Source organism: Maniola jurtina, chromosome 13 (assembly GCF_905333055.1).
Source record: "Maniola jurtina chromosome 13, ilManJurt1.1, whole genome shotgun sequence".
In the NCBI taxonomy this organism is placed as follows: Eukaryota; Metazoa; Arthropoda; class Insecta; order Lepidoptera; family Nymphalidae; genus Maniola; species Maniola jurtina.
In genome coordinates this window covers 3,718,188-3,739,594 of record NC_060041.1, presented here as the reverse complement: position 1 = coordinate 3,739,594, position 21,407 = coordinate 3,718,188, and the positions used below count along the sequence as shown (strand labels likewise).

Below are 21,407 nucleotides of genomic sequence, written 5' to 3'. Positions count from 1 at the left end.
CACTACGTTCTAAAGGCACAGAGTGCAGACCCATAACCACAGAGTACATTGAATATACCCATAACATAATATAGGCTTTTACAATGTTTTTACTGTTTGCGGTATTTTTCTGATCCTAAAATACACTTTTTGAAATTTGAGTTAAACACCTAAAATACTTTAAAAAGTGCTAGTAAAAATATTGTTGTTAAGTCCTATAATAAACACAGGGCTTGAAGTCAAAGAACTGTAAAATTGGCGACCTATTTCCTTTGTAAGCAGTTTATTTTGAGGTTTCCTATTTATTTTGTTCTGGATAAATACTCTAGTTTCCTCATGTCCTAAATTCTATACCTTATTTATGATCTAATTCAATTCACATTTTTGCATTGTTTGTCTTGGTTGTTTCTTTGTACTTCAAGTCTTTATTTAAATAGGTATTGATAAATATTTAATGGTTAACATATTTAAAAGGTTATAACTACTAAAAACCACCGTTAATAAATAATTCACGTTAATCATTTTGTTTTTTTTAGTCTGTGAATTGTGCTAAGTCAAAATTGCGCTGGATAAAAAAATGCAAAACATTGCGAAGATGATAACAGAGCAGCTTCGCAATCCAAATGAGCTAGACATAAGCCTGAGAATGGAGTTCGGGCCTTTTGAAACTATCCACAAGTGGAAACGTATGTCAGAGTGCTATGAATTTGTTGGAGCAAGGTAAGCAAGAAGCAATGTATTCTAAGTAATTAAACTCCTTACTTTCTTAGACCACTGGAATATGCAACGCCCTTCCAGCATCAGTTTTCCCATCCAATTTTATATAGGAACCCTGCAAGTGAAAAGACATTTTCTAAACAAGCAATTTCTTAGGCTGCATCGTCACTTGTCAGCAGGTCTGGTTGCAGCCAAGTGCTAGAGAATTCATACATTATATGTAAAAAAAATAACACTCAATTGAGAATCTCTTCAATTTTGGAAATCATTTAAAAATCTTTTCCAAAAATCAGAGTTAAGAATGGATGTGGTTGAAGATCTATTAAAGTCAAAAATCTTATTCTCTTTGTCTGCTTACTTATTAGTAGGTAACTTAAGTCTGTAAACATGTGAACCCAGCATGGTAGACTATGACCAAACCGTTCTCATTCTGAGAGGAGATCCATGCTCAGTAGTGAGCCGGCAATAGGTTAATGATGATATTACAAACTAAAAATTACGTTTAAACGTGTATTTGTATGTGAATTTCAGGAGAAGTAAACACACAGCAGTTGCTTACAAGGATGCCATCTATGTGTTTGGGGGTGACAACGGCAAGTCCATGCTGAACGATCTCATCAGGTTTGATATCAGAGAGAAATCATGGACTAAGACTCTGTGCATGGGCACTGCTCCTGCACTGAGGTACCATCATTCAGCCGTGGTGAGTTGACCATAATGGCATTTACCCCTACAAAACAATTTTTAAGCATTCTCCAAATATATAAAACACAAATTCCAAAGCCCTATTTTAACTCTTAGGGGTTGATTTTCCAAAAATCATTAGCAGATAATTATCTACATCATTATAGCTATCTGCATGCCAAATTTCAGCGCTATCCGTCCAGTAGTTTGAGCTGTGCAATGATAGATCAGTCAGTCAGTCAGCTTTTCCTTTTATATATGTTTAGATACAAACCAGTTTATGACTTGCAGGTTCACAGATCTTCTATGTTTGTGTTTGGTGGCTACACGGGTGATATCTTAGCCAACTCCAACTTGACCAACAAGAATGATCTATTTGAATACAAGTTCCAAACTGCTCAATGGGTACAGTGGAAATTTACAGGACAGTACGTAATGGTTCTTCTTATTCATAAAACTGTACAAGACTATTTGATGTCTGTGACTGCCTGGATTTAGGATTCTAAAATCCTGTGGGGACTCTTTAATTTCCGGGATAAAAAGTAGCTTATGTCATTCTTCTGGTCCTTAACTATATCCATGCAAAAAATTACGCTGATCCGTTGCTCAGTTGCTGTGTGATTGAATGGACAAACCATTGATGGTTTGTCCATTCACTGTCATACTGTTGTTTGAACAACACATTTTCTCTTTCAGAATGATCTAAAATCTAAATTATACCACATCCAGACATAATTATAGTAACCAAGCTTTATTGGTTTCTTCTATAACGCAAATATATATGCTTTAGAAGTACTGAAATTAAAAAGACATGCTGAAATTAAATCTAGCTGTCAATAAGTTGTATTTTTCTTTTAGAGAGCCAGTACCCCGATCGGCGCATGGGGCTGCAGTGTATGACGATAAGTTGTGGATCTTCGCAGGCTATGATGGAAATGCACGCTTAAATGACATGTGGACTATTAACTTAGTGGTAGGTGGAATAAGAATATTAAGTAAAATTCCAAAATTAAGAATTTTATGCATTCCAGTGCACTTCCACTTCAAAGCTATCTCATACCCTGATTTGACCCAAAATGAACAAGAATAATAAGTAATAAAAGCATATTAGTAGTTCCAATGTGAGTCCAATAAAGCTTCCCCTTTTTAGCATGCATGTATACTGCACACTTGTGTGGTCATACATACAGAAAATTTTCTGACAGACTGTTCAGATAATATGCGGGTGCCCTTATTACACTGCGTGTGTATGGCGTACTTCAAGTTCCTGTTCTTCTCAGGGTGAAAACCATCAATGGGAGTCTGTGGAGCAGAATGGAGAATGTCCGCCAACGTGCTGCAACTTCCCGGTGGCGGTGGCTCGCGGCAAGATGTTTGTGTTCAGCGGACAGAGCGGCGCCAACATCACCAATTCCCTATACCAGTTTGACTTTGAAACGCACACGTGAGTTGTATGTTCAAACTAGGCCACCCTCCAAGCAATGCTACTTAGTGCTTGTTGTGCTTGTGTCCGATTACACAAAGGCCTCTCTTTCACTTCCCCCAGTTGTCTTCACTGTGCTTGTTCTCATAATGCGTGAGTTGGGTACATTAGCTAAATTACTGGGCACATCAGTGAATCTATGCATAACTCGGTAGGAACTAAGTCAGGTGTGAGCGGGTGCGTCCTGCTGGGCAGAAAGCTTGTAGAACAAACTCCTAATATTTACAAGAAATTAGAAGGAATGCGCGTGAACGCGTCTTAATCGAAACCGGGTCGGAGAGTATAGCATTGCGCTCGATGCATCCGCTCCCAGCTGGGCCTCAGAAATTGTACCCAAAATCGGCCAGGATCATTTCCATTAGAATATTCGGGCTATTTGACGAAATAGTACTAACGTCGCGTCGTCTTGTGTTGTTGCTGTCCACAGATGGAGTCGCGTGAGCACGGAGCACCTGCTGCGCAGTGCGGAGCCAGCGCCGCCGCGGCGCTACGGCCACGTAATGCTGCACCACGGGCGACACCTGTACGTGTTCGGCGGCGCCGCGGACAGCACGCTGCCCTCCGACCTGCATAGCTACGACCTTGACACGCAGATGTGGTAAGTGTTCACCTCCGCAGTTGCAGTCGCATGAGCACCTGCTTCTTGAATGGATCTCCTCATCCCTGATTAGCTCATGTAGAGTAACTCACGCGTGGCTCTTTGCATCTGAGTGACCATAGCTTCTTATGGAGCCCATAGTTAGCGATTGCCATATATTTTAGCGAGATTGTGTCTCTTTTTAACTAGTGGATTCTTTCCATAGGTCATTGGTTCAGCCGGCCCCGGATTCCCAAATTCCGCCAGGTCGCCTATTCCATGCGGGTGCAGTGGTCGGGGACGCGATGTACATTTTCGGTGGCACCGTCGACAACAACATACGCAGTGGCGATCTGTATCGCTTCCAGGTGAGAAGTAGCCAGTTGACAATTTGACGATAGACGTAACAAGATTGTTTTTCGTCGACGATAAATAGCTAGTCCTAAAACAGTTCAATTTTCTACTGGAATATGTTGTTGACTGAACATCGTTTGTTATTATCGTCTGAATCGATCTATAAAATTCCGTGTATCCTGTTGGAAGGATCAGTTATATTTGTAATTCGAATCAAAGGATCAAAAAGACTTTTAATCCTGCTTGAAGGATGAAAAATATTTATGATCCTGTTCCAAGGACCAAAAGTATTTTATTATCCTGTTCGAAGGACCAAAAATGTCTGTTATTCTGCTCAAAGGACCAAAGTATATGTGTGTGTAGTGATTAAATTGAATGTAGCCCAACTTGATAGTTTATTTTTATAATTCCTTTTCTACAAAAAATGCAATATGACTGAAGATTCATATAATCACTAATGCATAGGTATATTTGGCAGTTGTCTAACTACCCCCGGTGCACTCTACATGATGACTTTGGCGGCATTCTCAAGTCTGAACAGTTCTGTGACGTCACACTTTTGGTCGGAGTGGATAAAACTGCGGTATTCGCTCACCAGGCGATGTTGGCCGCTCGATCCCAGTACTTAAGAGCTAAGATCAAGTAAGATAATATCCTCATACGTATTTTTTTATGTATACGACTTCGCATTCTCAAGCCTCAACAGTTCTGTGACGTCACACTTTTGGTTGGAGTGGACCAAACTGCGGAATTCGCTCACCAAGCGATGTTGGCTGCTCGATCCTAATTACTGATACCGATTCACTAAAAAAACGCGAAAAAAAATAAAAAAAACCTGTATTTTTAAAAGTTCACAATATATTGCAAATAAAACCTCTGACTGACGCTAGAGGTGAACGAACGTTGCGTAAAAAGGGCAGTCGAAGTCAATACCGCGTTTGTAGGTAGGGCAGTGACCCGAGTTTTGCACATTGCGGGCTTGAAAAATACTAAATCACTAAAACTACAAGATAAAGCAAATGGTTATTTGCAATGGATTGTGTTTAGGTAGCACTAGGTGATGCCCGCGACTTCGTCCGCGTGGATTTAGGTTCTTAAAAATCCCGTGAGAACTCTTTGATTTTTCGGGACAAAAAGTAGCCTGTGCCACTCCCAGGACCTTAGCTATACCCATGCAAAAAATCATGTCAATCCTTTGCTCCGTTGCGAAGTGATTGAAGGATAAACCAACAAACAAACACGCTTTCGCGTTACACTCACGCTAAGTTTTTGCTAGCGTTCTGGTTACAACTGGTATTTGTAATAACCTTTTTCTCTTGTACACAAAAATTGCTAGAATCTAGACTGAATTGATAGATCTAAAATGTAGTTCTATCCTTCTTGCGATGTACAGAAAAGGAAAGCATTACTTGTAGATTTATCAGTTTAGACATTTGTGCATTCCATTTCCTAGAGAAGCAAAAGAAAATTTAGCCAAGCGCATAGCAGAAGGTGAAGAGGAAGCGACGGCGCAATGCTCATACAAATCCCGGCCACAGCTGACGGTCACATTGCCCGAGGCAACACCAGAGGCGTTGCGCATGATCCTCAAATATATCTACACGGATGGAATCGATCCTACGGAAAAAGGTAAGGATTTTTTTTCTCTCTCGTCTGGCTTTACACTGATTAGCCAATGTCAAGTTTGTAGTTATTTACAAGTTGGGGAAACTATATGTATAAGTATGGACTTCGTCTGTGCCGGCGCCCGCCGACATACACGCGGCGCCCCTTTAGAGCGCTTCCCAGTCAGTTCCACCACCAATAAACACCAGCAGAACACAAAAACTGACCACTTCTAACTAAAAAAACACCAAAAAGGCACGACACGCGCGCCAGCAAATGCCACCACAGACGAAGTTGGTAAGGATTAAATATTATTAAATTTAAATAACTCTGCTTTTTCGGCTTTTCCAGGATAAAAAGTAGCCTATGTCACTAACCAGATCTTTAAGTACACCCATGCAAAAAATCACGTCGATCTGATTGAAGGACAAACCAACAAATCAATAAGACAACAAACAAATACACTTTCACATTTATAATATGGGTAGGTACTAGGTAGTGATGATTTATACGTTTTGCGAAGAATATTGGGCTATAAAATAAATTTTAGATGAAGACCCGGCGTCGCCTGCGACCATCCTGCTGGTGATGGAAGTGCTCCGCCTCGCGCTGCGCTTCAACATCCCGCGCCTGCGCTGCCTGTGCGCGCGCTACCTGCGCGCCAACCTGTGCTACATCAACGTGCTGCAGGCGCTGCACGCGGCGCATCACGCCAACCTCAGCTGCATCAAGGAGTATTGCTTGCGGTAACTCCAACAATCCTTCTCCTTATTTTGCTCTATGGCTTTTAATAAATAGCTTAAAATATTTAAATAAATAGTGACCCTTGTCATGACATGATAAATTGCAAGTCAACTAGCTCAGCGCTGCAACCTATAATTTAATAAATGTATCTCTTTCTACTGTGTAAACTCTTCTTTCTTGTCTCTGGGCTGGTTTTCGCACACGTTTCCGTTTGTATAAACTCTTATCTCTCTCAATCGTAACGTAATTTAATAATAATAATAATAATAATAAAAACCTTTTATTCAGCCAAATTTACAAATACAGACAGGTAGGGTGTCGTAGTCCCTGGAGAACCAAGGAGCCGACCAGTGTCCATGCTCCCTGGTCCCCCAAGACCCAGGCACCCACTTCTTAATACTAGCTTAATGTCTATCTTGGCCGAACGGGGCGCTGCCTCAGCTTATTGCTGCAGCCGGTCGACTGCAGCGCTGATTTTCGGGCATGGCCCCCAGTGATATCACGGGCCGATCGGGAGCGCGAACATACCGTGCCTCTTTTATATTGACATATGCCAAGTTACTTGGTGCTCTTTTGGTGGTAAATTGTTGTTAAATCTATTGAATATTATACATTTATATCTAATATGTCTACTTAACTATCTATTTTAACTATCTACATATATAATAAAATTATCCACTATCTATTTATAAGTCGCTAGGCGTCCTGTAAAATTTGAAAAAAAAAAATAAAAAAAATTAGATGTCCAAAAATGCTGTGTTACCTCTTACAACTGTTTCTGTTTTTCTAGTAAAAATTTTTTTATGGTTTGTTTAAAAGAGTATAACGATTTCGCTAAACGGGCTGGGGGAGGCAAGTCATTCCAAATTTTACAGGCTGCATACTTAAAAGTCCCCTTGAAGGAGGCAGACTTATGGTGTGGCCATGCAATTTTAGGAGCTGACCTTGACATATGTGTACTATTCTCACGAGCCCATTTTATCCTTGAGCGTAAGTAGCTAGGTTTACCCGTGGACATGACACCAAAGAGTAAGGTGGCCAAGTGAAGTTTGCGTCGAGCCTCCATTTTTAACATGTTGGCGTCGTTCAAATGCGGGCTCACATGAGAGCGGGGTGCGATCGAGAAGCAGTAGCGGGCGCAAGCATTCTGGACCCTTTGAATAAGTTTATCTGACCTACAGAGCAGGCATGGTCCATATGCAGCATCTGCATAATTTAATTTAGACAGTATAAGGGTCTCGCACAGACGAATTCTAACGTCAACGCTAAGATAAGGACGCATTTTGTACAGAAGTTTTAATCGATAAAGACAATGTTTAACTACCATCCTGACATGGCGTTCGAAATGCAAATGTGCATCAAATATCACGCCCAAGTTACGAGCCTCAAAAACTCTTTTCGAGGAAACGTTGAGAAAAATGTGGCTTCAACAGCCAATTTTACTTACAAAACTCAGTAACACGTTCAACACTTGACAAACGTACATTTTCGATTGTTTCGCTCAGTAATGGCCTCAACGAATAAAAGATACAAAGTTTTCGTTTGGGCAAGCGCGTTCCACCTTACACTGCCTCATCACTGTGATTGCAACCCAGCGCTGGTCTAAAAGACATATTCTTGTCAGATTCGTGGTGAAAGACTACAACTTCACGGCGATCGTGATGTCGCCAGAGTTCGAGCAGATGGAGCAGAAGCTGATGGTGGAAGTGATCCGTCGCCGCCACCATCCGCTCCCCAAGCTGCCCGCCAGCCACGAACCAGAGGAAGAGGTCGTCGGTGAGTATTCAGAAGAGGAAACACTACAACATCTGAGTTCAGGTCAGCTTTTCGCCTGATTACAGGCTCCTACTCTACAAAGCGCAATTCCGATCTGATATAGAGCATTGCTCTCACTTTTGGACCGGAGCACGTCGGTATTAACTTTCCATATGATCGGATTAAAAAGCAGGCAATCCGACTTCCAACTTTTTGGAACTAATTTTGCGTTCTATCGCCTTTATAACGGGTAAAGTATTATGAGGAGTTGTTTGATCTTATTCCATCGTCCCTTTTCTACAACCGCAACCGCACGCCACTGAAAGCAATTTCACCCTCATCACACTTGGGTGCGTGTATTTCGACCACCTGTGCCAGATCTTTCTTCCCATGTATATGCATTTGTAGAACTAATTTTATTCGGCGATATTCTCACAAGATTTCAACTTGGTTATTCAATAGAGCAGATCAAAATATTTCTGGGCTAGCATTTGTTTATTTTGTCTAGAAAATAATAGCTTTAATTATTATTAACTAGCTGATGCTCGCGACTTCGTTCGCGTGGATATAGGTGTTTTAAAAATCCCGTAAAACCCCTTTAATTTTCCGGGATAAAAATTAGCTTATGTGTTAATCCAGGGTATAATCTATTTCCATTCTTAATTATAGCCAAATCCGTTCAGTAGTTTTTGCGTGAAAGTGTTACAAACACACACACTTTTCACCTTTATAATATTAGTGTGATTTATCAGGAACAACATTGGAGCAGGACATGTGCGTATTCGTGGGCGGCGGGGGCTCCGACTTGGCCGATGTGAAGTTGCGAGTGGCGGGCGCCATGAAGCCGGCGCACCGCTCCATACTGGCCGCGAGAGCTGCGTACTTTGAGGCCATGTTCCGATCCTTCTCCCCGCAGGATAATGTCGTTAATGTGAGCAATTACTAGTAATCAAGACCCTCTAAGAACGCTAATTAAGTAAGTTAATTGAAAAAGGGTTATGCTAGACTATCGTTCTTATCGACTACTTTTTATTTACAAGGAACCTAAAGCTTAATTTGCTATAATCCGCTAACCAGTCAAAACTGTATGGTGCAAATTGCAGCATGCGATATACACCACCCGCTCTCCCACTGCTAAATAAGCAGGAAAAGCAAGCAATACGCACCACCACCACGCTGCACCACACAAATCCCAAAACCACTCGACACACGTTTCGCCCCGACACCAGAGCATCCTCAAGAGATGTAGACCTTACAATGCCAAATTGCAAAGGCTTTGCAATTTATATTATTATTTAGATTATAGCAGATTAAGCTTTTGGTTTCTTGTATATCATGGACTTCTGCAAAATAACGCCTATTTCTATACAACACTTTTTATTTAGTTAACAGAGGAGTGAAAGTCAGCCCTAAGCCTAAGCGGGTGCTACTACTATCAGAAAACATTAAAAGCCTATAGAATTGTAACTTGGCAAACTAGAAATAGAAGGAAGAAAAGGTTTTAATATAGAAGTTAATTTCTCGTTAGATACAAATCTGCGACACGGTGCCATCGGAGGAGGCGTTCGACTCCCTGCTGCGGTACATCTACTACGGCGACACCAACATGCCCACTGAGGACTCGCTGTACTTGTTCCAAGCGCCTATCTATTATGGTGAGTGGATATTACTTATACCTTCACGAATTAGCCTAAAGTATTACTAAACTATCCTGTTTATTAAAAAATAAAAATTGTAGTGTCTCCATAGCGTAGGAAGAAATGAAACTTCTTTGGTGTATTTTCATAACATCTTCGTGTTTTTTAGGGTTCCGCACCTCAAAAGGAAAAACGGAACCCTTATAGAATCACTTCGTTGTCTGTCCGTCGTGTCTGTCAAGAAACCTAAGCGGGTACTTCCCGCTGACCTAGAATCGTGAAATTTGGCAGGTAGGTAGGTCTTATAGCACAAGTACAGGAATAAATCTGAAAACCGCAAATTTGTGGTTACATCATTTAAAAAAAAAATGTGGCAAATTGATTTAAAAAAATACATAAATCAATTTGAATTTAAAAATGGACGTCATTTTCGTTATCAGCACCCCAAAACCATAAGAAATGAACCAGATAGATTTCTTTGAAAATAAATTACACGCAAAGTTTGTAATGAAATCTTGAATTTGAAAATCCTCGGAAATTACCAATAGTACCGATTATTTCTCTAAAGAAAAAAAATCAAGAAAAGTCACAATCTCGAATTTTCATTCAATAAGAAGTTTTTCAATTAACAAGAATATATTTTCAGGTTTCACCAACAACCGTCTCCAAGTTTTCTGCAAGCACAATTTACAGAGCAATGTCTCTCCAGAGAACGTTCTTGCTATTCTGCAGGCTGCCGACCGCATGCACGCCGCTGATATCAAGGAATACGCGCTCAAGATGATCGTGCACCATTTTGAAGTTGTAAGTTCTGTGAGCATCGACTACAGAGTACATGCAGCGGGAATCAGAAGTTTCGCTGCTTTCTCGTATATACACATTACATACACCTATTTTTTTACTGGCTGGCACTTTGACGGCTTTGAAAGTTGTCTTTAAATTCATACCTATACCACAAACTAAGCAGGTAGTATTTTGGGCCGATACTTTAAGAGTTGCAGGACCGTGACGTGTGGAAGTGCCTAACAAGAGACCTATGTCCAGCACTGGACGTCTATCGGTTGATGATGATGATGACTTCAAGTAACACGCCGCCAGAGAACATTCTCGCGAATTGCGTAGGTACAACCGAATTTAGTACTAAATTCTTATCCCAGGTGGCTCGTCAAGAAGCAATCAAGAACCTCGCGCAGCCTCTGCTGGTGGACATGATCTGGGCGCTGGCAGAGGAGCCTCGCTACGACACGCCGCTGCCCATGCAGCCGCGCTCCCTCCCCGCGTCCTCCTCCGCAGACGCCCTTACCGACGACCCAGACTACGTGCGATATCGGTGCAACAAGTAGACAAGACGGAAGATAACTTCATGGATCGTCGTAGTCTTTTCAACCGATAGACGTTCATAGTTGCACGTAGGTCTCATGCAAAGATCTTCAAATAAATGTAGTTTTTGTCAGGAAAAATTGAACTACACAGACGTTCTGGTTATAGTGCATAGAACGCTTCATATTTCCAATGGAAGTGTTTTTTTTTAACTGGTGTTACAGCACTGGGTTCTTGCCATTTTGAACCTAATGCAAGTGATTGAGAACCACACCCAGCCTTTGCTGATGGACATAAATCTGGACACTGGTAGAATAGCTTCTCTTTCATATGTTATGAATCGTCATAATCGTTCATCCTATCTACTGTAGAATACATCTTGCGATGCTATATAGTGGTTATAAAATAAATCATCAAGACGTAATATTATCCATACTAATATTATAAAGAGGTAAAGTTTGTAAGTTTGTCTGTAGGAAATAATCTCTGGAACTATAGAACAGATTTTAAAAATTCTTTCACCAGTTTAGAAAGGTATATAGATCATTCCAGTGTGAAAGACTATATTTTATTTACAAAAAAGTTGGAGATCCTATGAAAATTGCAATATACTACCCGTGCGAAGCTGGGGTGGGTGAGAAGTCTGTTATAGAATAAAAATTTGTCTTATGGCATAATAAAAATATTCTAATGAATGCACACAAACTTGTGGGTGTGTGTGCATTTGTAAAGAAGTGTGCACGAGTATGTTAACTTACATACTACTGCATAAATGTCTAATGACTGTGTGCAGTGTGCACCTGCAACACACAATGTTAGAGGGAGACACTTGTTGCAAGACTGCAAGAGATACTTCTATGTATGGACCCTTTCATAATACTTGCAGCTTGCAGGCCGATATTGCTTCGCAAGAACAATGTTGCCCTTTAGTACTTACAAGCACAAAGAAACTAATATTGGTATCTTTTTTGTTGAAATTAAGAAAAAAAAACTATAAATTCTCACCATGCAATGTGCTTTGTAAAATTTTACAATGCAACACATTGTAAGTATTGTGAAAGGGCCTTATTTTGTATATGAAGTTTTTTTTTTAAATTGGTTACTAAAAATAACTTTAAAAATCTAGTCTGCATTTTATTTTTATATTTTTATTTTGTTATTTTTTATGGGGAAACAATAAAGATTATTATTATTATTATTATTATTATTATTATTTCATATGATAAGTAAAATATTAATCTAAGTTATAATGTAAAGAAAACTCATATTTCTTGTTAAGATAATTTAATCATGTTAACAATATTAATTAAGCTAATAAATTATTCCATTAAAGTGCTGATGTTTTATTTCTCTTCATTCATACTTGTCCTTGATGTCCTTCCATAGTTTCTGAAAAAAAAAACCAAATTCAAATATTAATATTCTAGCAATAAAAAATATTTATACATCTACAGAAATATATTGAAGCCTAGGGCACTAGTTATAATGGAATGCTGGTGCGCTGGGCTTGGGTACTTACTACAAAATTGTATCAACATCACCTATTTCATAGAAATTCGTACAATTTTAGTAAGCACCCGAAATACAGCATATTTGGGCACACATGGGTCTGTTATAACTTGTCCCTTGTGCCCTGTGATTTTGAAATGACTGGTGTTTATTTGTTGTACGATTGCTACAGGCAAGCAGAGAACTATGCATGGAGTAATTAAGATTCTTATTAAAAACCTAAATCTTTTTGGATTTTCAAACAGCAAACATTGACTTTGTCAATAGAATTTCTACATTCTGGCCTTTGCTGAATTTAAAATGTTAGCTCTGAGAAATGTACCAAGAGAGATGTAGCACAATATATTTAAAATCATGCTTTGCTTTTACTCAAAATAACAGACAGACAAGTCTAGAAAATCATGTAAATAGTAAAATTCTAATATTTATTAAATTATGTTTATTCCAGTCCATCAGTTGGTAAGACCAAGTCTATTGCACAATTCAAAAAATTGCTTGATGGATCTCGACACATAATGTACTATTGTAGCAGTCTAAATATTAAATGTGAAATAATAAAACCAATAAATCTGAAGCAAGGTATCTAAAGAAAAAACGAAATTACATAACAAAATACTTACACCCTTGTTTATGCTCTCAAATAATGAAACCGAAATTAATTCGAAGGTTCTTTCGAAGAAGAATGTTCCGCCTGCTACGGCTAATGCAAAGGTTGATGTTCTTTTAAAAACGTTGCGGTTTAATGTCGCCCACAAAGACATTTTTAAATATTTTCGCTTCGAGAAAATTAAAAATGTTGAACAAACTCACGGACGTCCAGACACCAGCTGTCAAAAATAACCAATACCATAGACAAAAATAACCCAAAAACTTAATTATATTTGCCATGGACAATATTTTTTTCTAATTTTTAATGTACTACACACGACCCAATTTGATTGGGATCGATGAAACTCGGTCGGATCAAAGTTGGAATGAACAATTTCCCAGTTTCGTAAAATTTTCCTACATAGACGGATGTTAGCATCACAATGACACACGCCTCCTTCAAGCTGCCTTTTCTACTCGTCTCCACCAAGGTGGTGTTTAGGGTTCCGTACCTCTAAAGGAAAAACGGAACCCTTATAGGATCACTTTGTTGTCTGTCTGTCTGTCCGTTCGTCCGTCGTGTCTGTCAAGTTACATAACTATACCAAGTAGGGTATCATATGAAAGGCCTGTACATTCTGATACAGATTTTTTATTTATATTTATGCATAATAGTTTTTGATTTATCTAGCAAAATGTAAAAAAAATCCGAGTACGGAACCCTCGGTGCGCGGGTCCGACTCGCACTTGGCCGGTTTTTTATTAATAATAATAAATCAATTAAATTAAGTGGGACAGTTGCTGATTCGGCATTTCACACCTTTACCTTTTTAATGTACATACTTGGACCGTCCTTGGACCAGAATATATAGAAGACGCTCCATAAACATTGCCAACAGACAAATTACCACTTATCAGGAAATAAAAACACTTAGTTAATTATGGGCAAAATATATCTATTTACATTTTAAAATGCTGGTAATGAACAATATACATAACTTAAAAATAATATGAGTACCAAAATCAAGATAATAATAAGCAAAATGCTGTGTACTATTAGACCGGCGGCTTCAACTTGTAGGAAATTCAGACAAATGCCACAAGACAATATTTTAGATGATGACTAAAATGAAAAGGCACTGAACTTTAGCCATAGAACACACAATGTTAAAACGCAACTGTAGACAATTCGTTTGAAAAAACGCAACTCCAGCTGCCAGCGTAATTCTGAAACACAACATGGTGCGACTGCAGACACTATCACTGAACTAAATAAAATTAGTAGTTAGTACCTAAAGGGCTATTTCAAGCAAAAATCATGTTCTATATGAAACTGTCAAAATTAGTATGACACTATATGCGCATAAAGTTGTAACCAAAAATGAGATGCAGCCCACAAAAATTTTTGTTTGGAATAACCCGTCTTGTGCGTAGTACTACTTAAAGGTTGCTGCAGACTAGTGATCGCCAAAGCTGTAGTGTTGTAAGTGTTATAACTTGTGGTGTGACTAGTCTAGCTGTGATGGTTTCGCTCAAGATGCTCCGATTAGTTGATCATTGCAACAGATTTGTGTTGCGTCAGACACACACAAGTCTGCCTACAATTTCAGTGTGTTCTAGGCTTTAGCTGAAGATGGTTTTATTTACGCACTGCCGAAAGATTCACTTTTATGACAATAATAATTATAATAAATAAAAATTACATATTAAAAACATAGTCACTTCATGGCCAGCCTAATTTTTGTACAAAGTTGTACGGAATGGATAATTTGAACAGTACCAAATACTCTAATACCAAATATAATTAATTGATACATTTCATTTATGAGCAAAGCATTTTTAAGCAAGTATCCAATCTAATAAACTTATATGAAAATCTAAAATATCTTTGTTGATATTTACAGGATATTTTGGTATTAACTCCACACTACAAATTTGAATACAAATTAAAGGTTCGAATAATATATTTAACTCTACCCACCCTATTTCGAATGCGTACATGTTACAATACAATACTTATGATCCCGAATATTACTTTTGCACTGTGGTCCTGACTGGAATTGAGTGTTAACATAGCAGTGTAAAGTTATAATAATACAAATGCTACATACATTATTTTATTATAAGAGTAACATTTAACGATATAAGATGAAATAAACACTGAAATATTGAATGTATTTGGAGGACTGATTCAAAAGTACATGGTTTGCTTACTGTGTTCACAAAAAATAATAACCCTTCCTTTTGGCTTTGCCGCAGTTGGGTAAAAATAGATGCTATTTTACTACAGAGTACAAAATAAATACTAAAGTTTTTCGTTGAAATACATAAAACAATATGTTGTGGCTAATTCTGTTACTGTACCGACTCAAATTCCTTATCATCCGCTCCATATCAAGCTTTAATATCCAGCTCAAGATGTTTCCTCAGTGTCTTCCCCACAGACAAATCGTGTGAGATTGTAATGTTCTCTTTGGGGACAGGCTCAGCTGTCAATTTACTTTCGAAATTTGTATTATTACAACAGAATTAGCCACAATGTCATAAATAAATGTTAAAATTAATTTTATCACCCAAATGTACTTTATGAATACTTACTATAATATTTATTTAAAAAATTATACATGTATGCATATGAAATGCAAGTTTATGATAAAAATGCATAATTGAATTGCAATAAGAATTTATAAATTCCGATTAGTTAAATTATTGTTATAAGTTTTATGCAGACTGGAGAGTATACTTTGCCAATTTTTAAATTTAAAAAAATATAAATAGGTAAAGGAATATTTAAATGAGAGATTTCAGTTTACACATATAAGGTCCCTAATGTATTTCGACTGGCAACATAAACAATTAATTTACAATATTCATAGAAAGTTTTATGTTAAATAATAAAAACATACCATTATACTTTTAATTATAACATGTTCATATTTTTAATAATACTATTGATATTAAGCTCCGGCTACATGCTGCGTTTTACCTGAGAGCTTATCTGCACAAGCTAGTTGGCGCAGTTACACGCGTATGAGTGGATGGCAATTGGCAAGACGGTATGCCCGCTTTAACTGTGCAGGCAAGACGGAGCGTGTAGCCAGAGCGTTAGGGTTTTGTGTTGACATTATTGATTTAAATTCAAACACTGGATTTAATTGGTTTATCTCTGTCATACTCTTATTAATTTATTGCTCTCTCGCTCACACAGAGATGGTGGATATAAGGCTAAAGATCATCTCTGATTTGCACCCCCGCACACCTTAAGCACAGTACACAGCTGTCAGTTCTGAGTAATATCAGTTTTTTTTGACTTTTCTAGAGACTGTACCATGTTGGAGCAGTGCCACAACAGTGCGGCGTAAATCAGTGACGAGCAAAATAATGTTAAACTTAAATGTCATTACATTACCTCTAATGAACTGATAGTTTTTACATGCAATCGTCAAAATGGTGAGCTGTCTAATAACGTGACAAAACACCATTACGATATGAAACTAAAAATAAAAATGTTTAAATTAATTGTATACATTTATATCTAGCAACTTTTCGCTTATCATACAGACACTCCATCACATAACAGTTTTTGATTACGAGAGTACAATTATACACATTAACTATGCATTCATAATAATCCTAATTTAATTTTTGGACTAAATTATTTATCCATAATGCGCCTAAAACTCGAGATTATTTAACCCAGCACAGACTTGTCAAATATAAAGGGGCATAGGGTATAAAAATAATATAATATTGTCACTTGAGGTCGCTAGTCTACTCGAGCACAACACTCCACTTGCAAAAGACAAAATTGTTTATAATCAGATTATCTGTAATCGATAAGTTTCTTAGCACTGTTGTTATTTGTTATGATGAACCAAATAGTTACTATTCAGTTAATCTTTTCTAGAACTAGAAGACCACTTTGTCCACATGGAGGAAGTTTTTAAAACTCCCTACTGTTTGGGATAAAAAGCCCTCTCTGGGATGCAACCTCTCTCCCATACCGAACATTGAAATAGATTTAAAAATGGTTAGGCCGTGAAAAAGTAACAGACACACTTTCACATTTATAGTATTAGTATGGATTCTAGAGTGCACTGTGCTGAGTAGTGTGACATGTCGCTAATGACCTTTGTGTATAATGCAAAATAATCAATATGAAACATGCACCAATATTATTGCTCTATTACATAGATTGTTTAAAATATATTTTAAAAAAAATTGGAATTATCAGTAACATATCATAAAATGTAAAATATGAGGGTATTCAATACATTATTTCACCAAAAATACGAACACATGAACTCAAAATATAGTACACTAAGACAAAACAGGCTTTCACAAGCTCTTTCATATTATCATATGACATTACAATTATTATTTTAATCAATTACATTTTCATAAAATTTCATATTAGCAACAAAACATCTTCTTACTAAATAAATATTACCAATACTGTCATCTGTTTTGCATGTTTGGAATGCAAAACTTTGCCATAAAATCTATTCAATTTAATTATTATTTTACATCCTAATAATAATTTATAATCAGAAATTTAAAATCCATATTTTCCCTATTACAAGTTTTTCAGAAATATTGTGAGTACAAATTTTAGACAAGTGATGTAGTTGTAGTGTAGGGAATACATTAAGCTCTTTGATAATAACAGTAACACTGCCATGATAATATTCAACAGAGATCAACTTACATATCAATATCAAGGTACAAAATTCCACTAGTTTCATAAGACTAAACTGTTATACTGCTGATGTCAAAATACACTTCTTTGTACCTAACACCAACAAAAGAAGGCTTCTATTTCATTGGTAAACATTATATGGCTGAGGTACATAGTGTCCTGCTAGGGTTGTGCAATTATCTCTCAATTTGAGCATCGTGTAAGCGACATCCCTGGCTTAGTGCCATATTGTGTGATCACTAGCAACATTTCTTCTTTGTTTTGTGGTTCTTCCTTATGTGTACCGTGTCGTTTGCTGTCACATTCTGTCGCTCTTTCATTTCCAATTTAGACCTCAATACCTGAAATATTTATAAATATAATGTTTACAAAAAAGAGTATGGACATGGGTTTCACATTATTTTAGTGTGAAGTGCTCAGATACATGGATTGATCTCTTTTCGTTGAACGCACCATAAGCAACTGAATGCAATGCCCAATGAGCTGGACTTTATAGTTCAATTCAATGTTTTTGGCAACTGAGAAAATTATTGTGAAAGCAGGAAGGCGAAGATAAAGTACAGAAAGACAGGGATGGAAAATATAACAGTGACCAAAAATATTATGTTACTATGATGTATTGTTTTCAGCTGCCAAAAAGATTACTTCCAACTGTATAGTGGGTGCAAAATAATAGTCCAGTCTAAAGTTGCAAGGTTTGGGCAGGTCAAGGATGAAATACACAAGCCCAACTGAGATCAGTTTTCGCAGTAGATTGTAAAGAAATGTGAATTCATTGTTAAGATAAAACAATCCAGTAATAATAATACTGGAATTTTTCAAACGAATTATGAAGGGATAACTTCACTAAATTTTTCGCTAAAATTGTGGAAACTACTTTATTTAGTGTCACAAATACTCACTTTTAAACACATTATACACATATCCTAAACTTAATTTTCAGATATAAAATGTATTGTTATCAACTGATATTCCCAATGTTTCCTGTTGGATGATATTACTACTGTACCTACTTTAAAATCTTTATCATCACAGTTTCATCATTTAGTTTATTTTTAGTTGTAAACAACCAAATGAATGCTAAGTAATTTTTAAATAAATATCAAAAATTGCAGAACTGGCGGGATTCGAACCTGTCTCCCTGGAGTGCATTGGAAATTTCCTCAAGTTCCTTAAAAACACTATCATAAAAATGTTAAATGAATTCTATTTACAATAGAAATCGAATTATGTAATTGTCTTTATAAAAACTCACCATTTTTGTGATAGTCAGAAACATTTCCTCAACATTAATGTTTTCCTTTGCACTGGTTTCAAACAATGGTATGTTCATTTGGTTGGCAAATCGCTGGGCATCCTCCGTTACAACTACTTTCCTTGATGGGCAGTCATTTTTATTACCAACTGGAAAATTAACGTAATTTTATTGTTTACAAAGTAATTGTGTTTAACACTCCTGCAATTTTGTCTGAATTTGGACAGAATGATTTTGAAATAACTCAATCTTAACAATGGATCCAATGGTTTAAGCATTATGCATTAAATAAACAGACAACTAAAACAATTTTATAATAGTTACATAGTACCCATAAGAATGTCTAACTAATTACCAAGCCATATCATTAAAAAATAATTGTTAATAGGTATTTCATATGTTTACATTGATTGCTCTAAGCAAAGCTATTTATATTATTCAGAAAAGTTAAAATGACTCATAGCTTCCCTCTAATGTTTATATAATCATAAAACATTATCTCTGACTATTAGCAGCTAATTATATAAATTATAGTTTCCTTTCTACAAAATCAAATTGTACCTAAACTAAAGATTGTCTTCTTTTGTTTAATCATGATTTCTTGTATGATGGCACAAATCCCTTGCAGGTGCAAAATGGACTTGGCCGCTGGCACTGCACTAAAAACTTAAACACTAAAAAGCATTGAAAGGACACAAAGACAACTTATCTCTATATTATTATAGTTACCAGAAGCCAGAGATTTGAGAACAAAGAAACATAGAAAATGCAGAGTAGGTTAGAACAAGTCTAAATAAATTGGTTTAGTGAAGCAAAAAAGATTAACAATTATTAACAGTTAAAGTTAACTGAGGAGTCTGTGAGAATCTAAATCTCACTCTAACTGACCATCAGGTGATGCAGTAGTCAATTTAAAAAGGTATGAAAATTGCCCTCTTTGGGATTTTTTGAATTAAAAACGTGTCTGGTTCTTTAGTTTGCAACTTTTTCAGTATGCTTTTTTGTTTATTGCTTTTATTTTGTTTATGTTCTGTCACTCTTATCCCAAATAAAGAATACCTAATTTGTGACGTCAATAAAACGAGATTTTAAGAACTAACATCTGATGATCCTTAGGAATTGTTTAAAACTTATTATTCAACCAGCTTTTACCACGATGTCAAGTTGGAATTTTTCAAAAAATCCTTTCATATTAGGGGTTTAATTTATAGCTAACATAAATGCAATTTCTCAGGTTTCCAGACCTAGCAGTTTGAGTTTTACGCTGATATGAAGCTTTTTAAATGTATAGATAGGCATTACATAAACAAAGCTTGTTGTTAAGGTTTTAGTAATTGATTTACATTTCAGAATTCTTACCTAAGACTTTGTTAACGACATCGCAGTTCTGTTCAATCTCATGCAGCCAACGCTTCACATTGGCGAAGGACTCGCCGTTAGTGACATCGTAAACTACGATGACTCCGTGAGTCCCTCGGTAGTACGTGCTGGTGATGGTTCGGAACCTTTCTTGCCCCGCAGTGTCCCATATCTGCAGCTTCACCCGCTCACCGTTTATCTCTAAAGTTCTTATTTTGAAATCTACACCGATGGTCGTAATGTAACTACCGGAGAAGGTGTTATCAGCAAACCGCAATAGGAGGCAGCTCTTACCTACACCTGCAACACAAGAACATAATTCCAGTTTCCTCTGAATGTTCAGGGAAAGTCATCATCACTCGCGTACACATCAGGCCTCGCCCACTCACCACTGTCACCGATAATCAGCAGTTTAAAGAGGTGGTCAAACTCGCGAGCCATTGCTTTTGACATGAGTGACTGCACCCCTAACTGGTCATGTGTTTAACAATAATGACAATGATTTAACAATAACTCCTATTGTTGAAAAATTGATTAAACGCATGCCGTAAAACGTTGGCTTGCGTCACTTTATGAATCGTCCGCCATTATTGTCCTTCCTGCCATTTCTTTTTTTTCCGTTTGGACGACGAACACAGACGAAAACCCTATTTTGTGCTGATGATTATTATCGATCCACAGATGTAAACAAAAATTACCAATTTAATCATTATTATTTTTATTCTATTAATTTTTTGAACCCAGAATCCAATACCATTTGGCTGCTTGTGCACTCATTTGTATTCGATTCGTATTCGTGTTTTTAAGTTTACAAAAAATGATCTAAAATTCACACGAATGCGAATGAGTGCATAAGCGTACGAACGTTTTATATGACGGCTACTTCGAATCGTATTTTTACGAACGAATACAAACGAGTGCACAAACACCCTAACAAAGTTTTGTTATTATCAAAGGCTCAAAAAGATTGAACCCAAAGCTGTAAAGCCAGTTGAAAAATAAAATTATCATAGGTACGCATTATTATCATTTTGATTTTGTCTGCTTTGTTCTGTGGTTTTGTTGTCCTAATAAAAAAAAACAGGCTTAAAAGAGCTAGAACCCAGAGCCATAAAACCAGTTAATTAAAGAAATGTTGGTCT

General features: G+C 37.0%; 3 protein-coding genes across 5 annotated transcripts; 1 reads left to right on the top strand and 2 right to left on the bottom strand.

The window, feature by feature from the left end:
* Window positions 1-44: 44 nt before the first annotated feature.
* Window positions 45-11,833, top strand: LOC123871059 (leucine-zipper-like transcriptional regulator 1 homolog). 3 transcript variants are annotated; one of them, XM_045914618.1, is made up of 16 exons: window positions 45-253; window positions 516-699; window positions 1,228-1,399; window positions 1,672-1,808; window positions 2,239-2,353; window positions 2,661-2,824; window positions 3,291-3,461; window positions 3,667-3,808; window positions 4,273-4,436; window positions 5,248-5,423; window positions 5,950-6,145; window positions 7,768-7,919; window positions 8,651-8,829; window positions 9,427-9,553; window positions 10,182-10,339; window positions 10,693-11,833. In XM_045914618.1, exons 2-16 carry the CDS (start codon window positions 557-559, stop codon window positions 10,876-10,878), a joined length of 2,382 nt encoding a protein of 793 aa, XP_045770574.1. In that variant the 5' UTR covers window positions 45-253; window positions 516-556; the 3' UTR covers window positions 10,879-11,833. The 3 variants fall into 3 exon arrangements, with proteins under 3 accessions (XP_045770574.1, XP_045770576.1, XP_045770575.1); XM_045914620.1 differs by having other exon boundaries at window positions 45-257; XM_045914619.1 differs by having other exon boundaries at window positions 45-272.
* A 289-nt stretch (window positions 11,834-12,122) lies between these two features.
* On the bottom strand, window positions 12,123-13,209 carry LOC123871070 (cytochrome b-c1 complex subunit 9). Its single transcript, XM_045914635.1, has 2 exons — window positions 12,985-13,209; window positions 12,123-12,244 (listed from the first exon to the last, which is right to left on the bottom strand). Exons 1-2 carry the CDS (start codon window positions 13,123-13,125, stop codon window positions 12,209-12,211), a joined length of 177 nt encoding a protein of 58 aa, XP_045770591.1. The 5' UTR covers window positions 13,126-13,209; the 3' UTR covers window positions 12,123-12,208.
* Window positions 13,210-13,891: 682 nt separating this feature from the next.
* On the bottom strand, window positions 13,892-20,898 carry LOC123871068 (ras-related protein Rab-35). The gene is made up of 4 exons (XM_045914633.1): window positions 20,655-20,898; window positions 20,266-20,565; window positions 18,907-19,055; window positions 13,892-17,992 (listed from the first exon to the last, which is right to left on the bottom strand). Exons 1-4 carry the CDS (start codon window positions 20,716-20,718, stop codon window positions 17,891-17,893), a joined length of 615 nt encoding a protein of 204 aa, XP_045770589.1. The 5' UTR covers window positions 20,719-20,898; the 3' UTR covers window positions 13,892-17,890.
* Window positions 20,899-21,407: the final 509 nt, after the last annotated feature.